At 49.7% G+C, this 9,400-nt stretch overlaps 1 protein-coding gene across 1 annotated transcript in view; it reads left to right on the forward strand.

Moving 5' to 3' along the window:
• Nucleotides 1-8,288, forward strand: part of rev1 (REV1 DNA directed polymerase) — a 35,908-nt gene extending 27,620 nt beyond the window's left edge. The window contains exons 10-22 of the mRNA XM_036540519.1: nucleotides 385-513; nucleotides 780-934; nucleotides 1,444-1,563; nucleotides 2,354-2,574; nucleotides 2,980-3,152; nucleotides 3,426-3,655; nucleotides 4,860-5,092; nucleotides 5,382-5,594; nucleotides 6,367-6,466; nucleotides 6,745-6,959; nucleotides 7,210-7,360; nucleotides 7,614-7,716; nucleotides 7,917-8,288. Coding sequence (XP_036396412.1) covers nucleotides 385-513; nucleotides 780-934; nucleotides 1,444-1,563; nucleotides 2,354-2,574; nucleotides 2,980-3,152; nucleotides 3,426-3,655; nucleotides 4,860-5,092; nucleotides 5,382-5,594; nucleotides 6,367-6,466; nucleotides 6,745-6,959; nucleotides 7,210-7,360; nucleotides 7,614-7,716; nucleotides 7,917-8,028 — 2,155 coding nt within the window. The 3' untranslated portion in view covers nucleotides 8,029-8,288. The remainder of the gene's footprint in view (nucleotides 1-384; nucleotides 514-779; nucleotides 935-1,443; nucleotides 1,564-2,353; nucleotides 2,575-2,979; nucleotides 3,153-3,425; nucleotides 3,656-4,859; nucleotides 5,093-5,381; nucleotides 5,595-6,366; nucleotides 6,467-6,744; nucleotides 6,960-7,209; nucleotides 7,361-7,613; nucleotides 7,717-7,916) is intronic.
• The last annotated feature ends 1,112 nt before the right edge of the window (nucleotides 8,289-9,400 follow it).

Raw genomic sequence — 9,400 nt, forward strand, 5'->3', positions numbered from 1 at the left:
AGGCGTTTGACGGCCAGCTGTGACCGGTCTCTTTTGGACCGGAGTAGCTTTCGAAAGGGAGTCTCGTATGGTTAAGGATTGTTAGGGGTCATTATGAAGCCGAAACCCTGAGCTGACATGTGTCTGAACAGCAGAGTGGAAGGGAGTGGGTGTGAAATATTTCATAATTTCTTTTTTAAACTGTTCTGTGCTGAGCTTTTTATCTCTGCCAGGAGATGTATATACATATACATGTATACACTGATTGATTTATTTATTGATTTATTGATTGACTGATTGGTTGTCAGTTGACTGACTGACAGATAAATCAGTACATTACCACATTTGTGGATATATGTGTGTAGCATCCTGTATATTTGCTGTCTGTGTGCCCTCTCTTCCCAGGCGAGCGGGCGTGAGGAATGGCATGTTTTTCGGCCAGGCCAAGCGTCTGTGCCCGGGGCTGCAGGCCGTGCCCTACGACTTCCAGGCCTACAAGGAGGTGGCGCTGGCCTTGTACGAAACGCTGGCCAGGTAGGAGTTTCCCCTGCCTCTGCTGTGAGCCAGTACGTGTCTTCATGCAAATGTCAAGTGTGTTCAGCTGTTTGACTGTAGGGTCACTGCTCTGTGTGTGAAGTAACTGTCTTTGCACAGGTGAAATGCTTATGAGGGCTGACCTCAGATCAGGTGACTGGGAGGGCAGGACTGGCAGGGAATGGGATGTGGGATTTCTCTGTGTTTCTGACTGCACTGGGATCAGTCTGACAGCGGCTGTGTGTCTTGCTCCTCCGCCCCCTCAGCTACACCCATGACCTGGAGGCTCTGAGCTGTGACGAGGCGCTGCTGGACGCCAGCGGGCTGCTGGGTGATCTGGGCGTGTCGCCCGACGAGCTGGCCAGTGCCATCCGGGCCGACGTGAAGGAGAGAACGGGCTGTTCTGCCTCTGTGGGCATGGGTGAGTGCCCCGCCCTTCCTGCTCTGCCCGTCCGGGCCCACCCTCATCGCTATGCCCTGCCCTGCTGTCCCGCCCTCCTCTCTCCTCCTCACCCCCTGTCCCGCCTTCCTCACTCTGCCTCACCCCCTCCTTCCTGCCCCTCCTGTATGGACACCTTGCAGCGGTCGTATGTTAATGGTGGAATGGTGGAGACACTGTACTGTATTCACTGATGCCCTGTGCATGTTTCATTTCTTTATCCCTGTAGTTAAGATCACAACCACAATCATTTAGGATAAAGTTGTGAAAGTGAACAAGTAGTTAAAACTAATTAAATGATTGACCAGTTATTGATTTGCATGTTTTTGTTTGATTGTACTGATGAGGAAGAAGGAAAAGAGTTTACAGAACTTTCAAACTGTCAGTTGTAAAAAAAAAGTGATTGTTTGGAGTTGCTCAGCTGCTGAACTGAACTGGGGATTTCTTGCAGTTTTGTGCTCAAATGTGCCCCTCCTGCTCTCTCTGCCAAGGTTCAAACATCCTGCTGGCCAAAATGGCGACTCGCAAGGCCAAACCGGATGGACAGCACTACCTGAAGCCCGAGGAAGTGGACGACTTCATCAGAGATCAGTCCGTCACCAGCCTGCCAGGTGAGAGGAGCGCCCTCTGCAGGTGGCAAAGGAAAACAGAGGTTCTGAAGGAAGAGGATGAGGGTCACAGCAGGTCACTGGCTATGCAGTGCCAAACCTGGGGTCTGCTGACCCCTAGGGGTCTTTGTTGGCATTGCAGGGTTTCCCTGGTAATTATCAGTGTCAATCCATGGGGCCCATTGTACATTGCAGTGGTCACTTTTTCCTGCAATACGTATGTGTCAAATGGCAAAAAGCACCAGAGTGTGATTTAGTCGTTTGGAACTGAGCTCGTAAATGTGTTGTGTCATTTTCTGCTATCTGTCAGTTTTACCTGCAGAAGTGTGAGTACAAGATAATTCTCTTAAGAGCAGCAGCTGTTAGATCAGAATCACTTTTCACAGCCATAATATTGCACCATTATGTTAAGTCCACCATTAGTTTACATGTATATTAGATTATATTTAATTATGTGATACTACTAATAGTAAAATTTAGTGAGGCAGCACAAAAATATACCACCTGTTAACTGCTGATTTGCTTGGTTCAGTACATCTCGCTGCTAGTTAATATGATGTTATATTTATGGCCAACTAAGGCTTCTACTGTTGTCATTTGTATCATTTGTATCTTTTTTTGTGGACTTGGCATTAAAACCTTAAAACCTACAGGCCAAAGATCTTTACACTCTACTGTGTACAAAGTGTAAATGTAATATTAATAAAAATATGAGGGGGGTGGTGGGAGATAAAGTAAGTTAAGGTAATCTGTGTGAAGTAACAATCCCTGCGGTATTGTTCTCACCATCCAGGTGTGGGACGGTCACTAGGGCTCAAGCTGGCCTCGCTGGGGGTGCGCACCTGTGGGGACCTGCAGCAGATGTCCCTCTCCCGCCTGCAGAGGGAGTTAGGGCCCCGGACGGGCCAGACGCTGTTCCGTTTCTGCCGCGGCCTGGACGACCGGCCTGTGAGGAGTGAGAAGGAGAGGAAGTCTGTGTCGGCGGAGATAAACTACGGGATCCGATTTACACAGGTTAGTCCATGACGCACCGCTGTGTCCTGATACCTCACTCTGTTTCTGCTCAGAGCTGGAGTGTGGTGTGGTGTCGCCCGCTTCCATCCCTGTTATGTCATTTGATGATTGACACCTTGTAGTGCTCTTTGTCACGTCTTCTGATTTATTTTTAGAGTTTGCTTCTATGTGCCAGAGCTGAACTGCTCATCCCTCTCCCCCTGCCCATCCATTCCTTTCTGACAACCCTTTCTCCCTGACCACCCCCCCTTTTTCTCTGATCATTCCCACATTTACTTCTCTTCCCTCTCCTTCTGCTCAAACTAATGATCTGCTTGGACACCCCTCCATCCTGTCCTTCTTCAAACTCTTCTTTCTTTCTTTTCATCCCCCCTCCCCACGCTCCTCCCCCTCTCTGCTTTCCAGGTGTCAGAGGCAGAGTCCTTCCTGAGGAACTTTTCCCTGGAAATGGAGCGTCGGCTGCGAGGCTTCGGCCTCCGGGGTCGCAGGCTCACCCTCAAGATCTTGGTGCGAAAACCGGGGGCCCCAGTGGAGCCCGCCAAATTTGGGGGGCACGGCATCTGTGACAGCCTGTCCAGGTCAGTGCAGCACAAACATACACACACACACACGTATAATCACCAACAACTGGTACATTCAAATTTAAGATATGTTCAACTGGTATGATAGTAAATAACTAGCGCTACCACATTATTTTTAAAAAAGACAGCGCATACTCAGAAAGTGAGTTAACTGAACCGGTAATGCAGAGATCTAGAGGCAATTCCTATGCTCTTCGTAAGCAGTGAGTGAGGGGTTTACTTGGCGCTTCCATAATGAAAGGATTCACTGCGTCTGTGTCCCACCCCTAGGCAAGTGACCCTGGAGCAGGCCACGGACAGCGGCGAGCTGATTGGCTCGGAGGTGGTGAAGCTCTTCCATTCCATGCAGGTGAACGTGCTGGATGTGCGCGGGGTGGGCCTGCACGTGCACCAGCTCCTGCGCTCCCGCCCCGCCTCCCAGGACCCATCCCGCCCTCGCTCCATCAGGGACATGCTGCTGGCACGCCGCTCCGCCAGCCTGGGCCAGCCAGCCACGCCAGGTCAGAGAGAGGGGGAGAGAGAGAGAGAGGTGGGGGGGGGGGGGCAAAGGGAGAGAGAGAGAGAGAGGGGGAGAAGGAGAGGTAGAGCAAGAGAGGGAGAAAGAGAGAGAGAGAGAGGGAGGGGGGCAAAGGGAGAGAGAGAGAGAGACAGAGGGAGAGGGAGGGGGGGCAGAGGGAAAGAGAGAGAGGGAGAAGGAGGGGGAGAGCAAGAGAGGGAGAGAGAGAAAGAGAGAGAGAGGGAGGGGGGCAGAGGGAGAGAGAGAGAGAGAGAGAGAGAGGGAGGGGGGCAGAGGGAAAGAGAGAGAGGGAGAAGGAGAGGGAGAGCAAGAGAGGGAGAGAGAGAAAGAGAGAGGGGGGGGCAGAGGGAGAGAGAGAGAGAGAGAGGGAGGGGGGGCAAAGGGAGAGAGAGAGAGGGAGGGGGAGGGGGGCAGAGGGAAAGAGAGAGAGGGAGAAGGAGAGGGAGAGCAAGAGAGGGAGAGAGAGAAAGAGAGAGAGGGGGGGGGGCAGAGGGAGAGAGAGAGAGAGAGAGAGAGGGAGGGGGGCAAAGGGAGAGAGAGAGAGGGAGAGGGAGGGGGCAGAGGGAAAGAGAGAGAGGGAGAAGGAGAGGGAGAGCAAGAGAGGGAGAGAGAGAGAGAGAGAGAGGGAGAAGGAGAGGGAGAGCAAGAGAGGGAGAGAGAGAGAGGGAGGGGGGGAGAGAAAGAGAGAAAGGGAGAGAGAGAGAGAGAGAGAGAGAGGGGGGGGAGAGAAAGAGAGAAAGGGGGAGAGAGAAAGAGAGAGAGGGAGAGACAGGGAAAGACAGGAGAGAGAGAGAGAGAGGTGGGGGGTATTGGAGGGGGGGACAGTTGGAGAGTAGAGAATGAGTGCACGTGAGTGTTTATTTGTGTGTGCACGTGTCAGTCTGTCTCTGTACTGTCTCTGTCTGGCCTACAACGCTCTTAATGTCAGGCCAGAGGTAAAAGTGGTATGAGCGTCTCTGTACATATGTGTTTTTCTGGGTCTGGGCTCTTGGACCAACTTTCTGTGAATAATTTTTTGGTGGTGAAATGACAGTAATGGCTCATTTAAGGCACTTGGGGCATGTGGTCACATTGTGTCAGCTTCTGTGTTTGCTTCTGTGTGCGCATTAGAAATTGCAGTGAGAGTTGTGAATTTTCTGTTCTGTTCTCGTGAACAGCATGTTTTTCCTCCTGCTGTTCTCTTTCAGAGGGCTCACCCACCCCTGCTCCTACTCCAGATGGGTCATCCAATCAGAGCATAGGCTCTCCTACAATAGCTCCACCCCCACACTCCTCGTCTACCCCTACCTCCTCCAGTACAGACCCTGTGCCTGGGACCAGTAAGGCAGAACCCCCGCCAAGATATAACGGGGGTTTCCACACCCCCAGCCATGGCAGCTCACCCCTCAACCTCAGCATTGAGGTCCCTTCCCCTTCACAGGTAACTCTAAGCAGTCATGTGACCCCATGTGTCACTGAACTACCACAGATGTTCTATATATGGACCCGATGGTCAACTCTCTGTGTTTCACATTGAACGTGACACAGGCATACACTGGGACCTCATGTCAGCAGACAAATCCTCCTAAATAAGGAAGTAAGGTGGATGGAAGGAATGCAGAAATTGAATATCTGGTTAAAACATAGAATATCTGTGGTGCTTCTCTGGTTTGGTTTGGGCTGAAAGCGGTGTTGTCGAGTGTCACAGAGCCATGTCTGCATGTTTCCAGGTGGACCACTCTGTGCTGGATGCGTTGCCACCAGAGATCAGACAGCAAGTGGAGCGGTCCTGGAGGCACAGGGAGGAGCTTCCCAACTACCCGGCCCCGCCCCCATCCACACCCCCCGCCCAGCCCCCGGGCACGTTAATCCTGCAGATCCCAGATCAGTCAGGGCAGGCTGGCCCCACGGGCATCATCCTGGCACTGCCTGACGTCTCCCAGGTAGCCAGCAGCTCCCTGTGCCACCCTGTTTGCATGCCAGCTGTTACCCCTCTGCACAGTCCCACACCCTGGCCACACCCTCTGTCTGTTCTGACTCTGATGTGGTGGAATGAACTTTAAGTAGAGGACAGGGCAGTGGAGTTGCTGGCCATTTTCTGTTGCCATCTGAAGACCCTTTTCCTCAGACTTAACCTTGGTTCCATTACCCAACCACAACTTGCCATCCGTTATTTGTGTAGTTTGTATTACAGTTCTGCTTCAGGGTGTGTTGTAGCTTTACTCTGAGGTGTGTCTTGAGGTTGCTCTTGAAGCATGTGCACTCTAGTTTCCACAACACTGAGTAAGGCGCTGACACATCTTTCAGAGTAGTCAGCTTGATCCTTTGTATATTTCATACCACTTTATTAGATGCACTTTGATCTCTTCCTTGTAAGTCACTCTGGACAATAAGCATTTGTTAAACGGCAAAAATGAAAATATAATCTCCCAATATGGCACACACACACAGGCAAAACATGGCTAAATGTGAACATATACACCACAGAGCAAACTCTTCACAGGAGTGTCTCTGCCTTCCTCATGCTCTCTCAAAGAGAGATTCCAATGTGCAGTTTAGCCATAGCTGGGTTACAGATGGTGGTTTCAGCTCAAATAAAGTACATAATGTACATACTGCAGGTAATGCAATAATTATATTTATTATTCTTTCTCACCCTGTCTCTTTCTTTCATTCTCCCTCTCTTCTTCTCCATCTCTTCCCTCCCTCTCTCAGGTGGACCCGGACGTGTTTGCAGCCTTGCCCCCCGAGCTGCAGGAAGAGCTTCAGTCAGCGTATGTGCGCAGAGTTAACGCCCAGCCCCAAAGCCCCATGGGTAAGAAATACATGGGGTGTGTAAACAGGAGGGCTCAGGATCAGCCTGGAGTCGGGGTCTCTGTCTTGGTCTTAACATCTGTAACATGTTCACGTCATTAACATTAGCCAGTAAGACTTGTGTCATGTACCTGCTATAAACTTTGCACATTCTACTTCTGCTGTGTGTCATTTCGATATAGTTAGCTGTCCTAGGCCTCTCCCAGCTGGCCGTTGTCACAGCTCAGTCACCTGAATATGAACGCTGAGGAAATGTCTCCTTTCCGTTGCTCCCTCCAGCGTCCAGGAACGCTCTGCTCCTCCTGAAACCGCCGGGCCCCAGCCCGACCAAGCGGTGCAACAAAAGGAAGAACATGAGCCCCGCCAAGAAAATGAGCCCGCGCCCCAGCCCCCTGAAAAGCCGTCTCCCTGGAAACAGCCCTGCCAAAAGCAGCCCGGTCAAGCCGCTCCGGCACGCGCTCAGACATAGGGACATGTCCACTGATGCTCTGAAGGCAAGGCCTTGCCGATCCCTCGCTCCCTGTCCATGATTCACTGCTGTGGCTGTGTATTAAGATTTAGATAAGATAATTTACAGTGAAAATGCATTGCTACATCAGACAGTTTTGGATGTTAATGATGTGGTTAAAGCTGAGAAAGGATGAGGTAGGTGTGTAATATGTCTTAAGGTGAGAGCATTGTTTGTATTTTTCCTTTTATTCCCTCCTTAAACAAGATTCGCCCTCCCCCTCTGCCCCCCTGCAGCCTGAGGTCGGACCCTCGACGTCCTCCCTGAAGCCGGACGTCCCAAAGGAAGCGCCCAGACTCGCTCCCAGCCCGAGTCCCTCTCTGGCTGGTGCCTGCGATCTCACGGACATCCAAACCCTGCTGAGGGACTGGGTCACTACCATCCCAGGCATGGAAGGGGGGAATGGGTCATTACCATCTCACGAATGATGGGCGAGAATGGGTCAATACCATCCCAGGCATGGAAGGGGGGAATGGGTCATTACCGTGTCACGAATGATGGGCGGGAATGGGGTACTACCATCTTAGGTATGATGGGGGGGAAAGGGACACTACCACCTCACATATGATGGGGGGGAATGGGGCACTGCCATCTCGGGTATGGGGTGTCAGTCTGAGACTAAGGGCATGTTTCTCTGCAGAGCCCATGGAGGAGGACATTCTGCAGGTGGTGAAGTACTGCACAGAGCTGATTGAAGATCGCGACCTGGAGAAACTCGACCTGGTCATCAAACACATGAAGAGGTAACGCTTACCCCACCCCTGTCAAAGGGGACACAAATGCATGGCCCCTCAGATTCAAAAGTCAAAAATCCAGGAATCACCACACTACAACTGCTTTACCATTCCCTGTGAAAGATGGCAGCAGTCTGTACGTTGCCAGGGTGAACCCTCTCGGTCCACACTGTGTGTGTCTGTGTCATGATGAGGCTTCCCTCCCTCAGGCTAATGCAGCAGTCGGTGGAGTCGGTGTGGAGCATGGCCTTCGACTTCATCCTGGATAATGTGCAGGTGGTGGTGCAGCAGACATACGGCAGCACCCTGAAGGTCACGTAGAGGATGATCTCCTAGGAGCCCCAGGGACAGGGCAGGGGGGAGGGACTAAGCGCTGGAGGATCAACCAGAAACCCCGCTCATAGACTGACCCCCAAAATAGCTACAGGGTACAGGGGGTGCAGAAGCCCCTCCCCCCAAAATACACAGATCTTCTTTCAGAGGAGCTGGTTACAGAAAAAAGGACAGGAGAGAGACCTCCCTCCTCCAGCTGTGTCAATCTGTTTTTATCTCTCTCTGTGCTGTGCAATATCTGCTTGTTACATATCTGCAAAGTAGCATGGTAGAAAATTAAATGAGAAATGATTTCATGAGAAATTCATTTTGTACAAAAAGAAAAATGCATTTGTACTTTTTCAAAACAAAGTGCCAAAATTTGTCAGTATTGCATGTAAATAATGGTTTGAATCTTCTAGTTAATATTGTACTTAGAAATGAAAGTTTGTTTATATGAAAATGTTTTATTGTTTTTTATCATTATTACAGTGCAGTGTTTACAAGCTGTAATTGAAAAATGTTAGCTTTTTATCCATTTGTCGTGTGGTCATTTTAATGGAAATGAATTGGCCAAGCCCTTCGTGTTCTCTTTGCGCTGTAAAAAGATGGCTGAGAACAAATGTTTTCCTCCATCCTGAGACCAGGAATCACCTGAAACAGATGCAACAGCTCTCGGACTATGGCCCATTCAAAGCTTTTTCAACTCGGACCTCTTTCAACAAGAATGGCGTTGGTGCACTGAATGTATCTCTTGACATGGGAAAGTGTTCGACTTCCTTAATGTTATTTGCTTTAATCAGTTTCGTGAAGGCAACCAACTGTTTTGATTTGGGGATCGATGCCTTAAAGGCAGTGATTTCTTTTTAAATTTGCCATAACTTATTTAAAGGGAAGGGCCAGGAAGCCCATCTACTAGTACTGACCTGTGCCTGAAGACCTCACGCTGTGAAATCATTTGTATGTTTTTTCTAAGAGTTTTTTAATAAACTCTGCAAAATCCATGTTGTTGAAGTCCATTTATCAAAACTGAGCTCATTTCACTACACCAGTAAACACGGTCAGCCCACTAGTTGTCATTTTCTTGATACATTAGCCAAATTTTCGCTCCAAACACCTTGTCTACAGCCACCTACATCTTTAAATCTTCCAAGGTGGGTATGGTTTAACCTCCCAAAAACATCTTTTTAAATGCCAAAAGGACCATGAATACATTAACCATCATTTCATTTATAAATTTTCTATAGAATTTTAAAATGTAACAGAAAGGACCCTGTTCATGAGCAACTAGACACCACCTTAGTTGCTCAAATTGCTCATTGAAAATGCTTTCATAACTCATGAAAAGAATAATCCACACCATTGACATTTGCACTTTATT

This window comes from Megalops cyprinoides, chromosome 11 (assembly GCF_013368585.1).
Source record: "Megalops cyprinoides isolate fMegCyp1 chromosome 11, fMegCyp1.pri, whole genome shotgun sequence".
NCBI lineage: Eukaryota > Metazoa > Chordata > Actinopteri > Elopiformes > Megalopidae > Megalops > Megalops cyprinoides.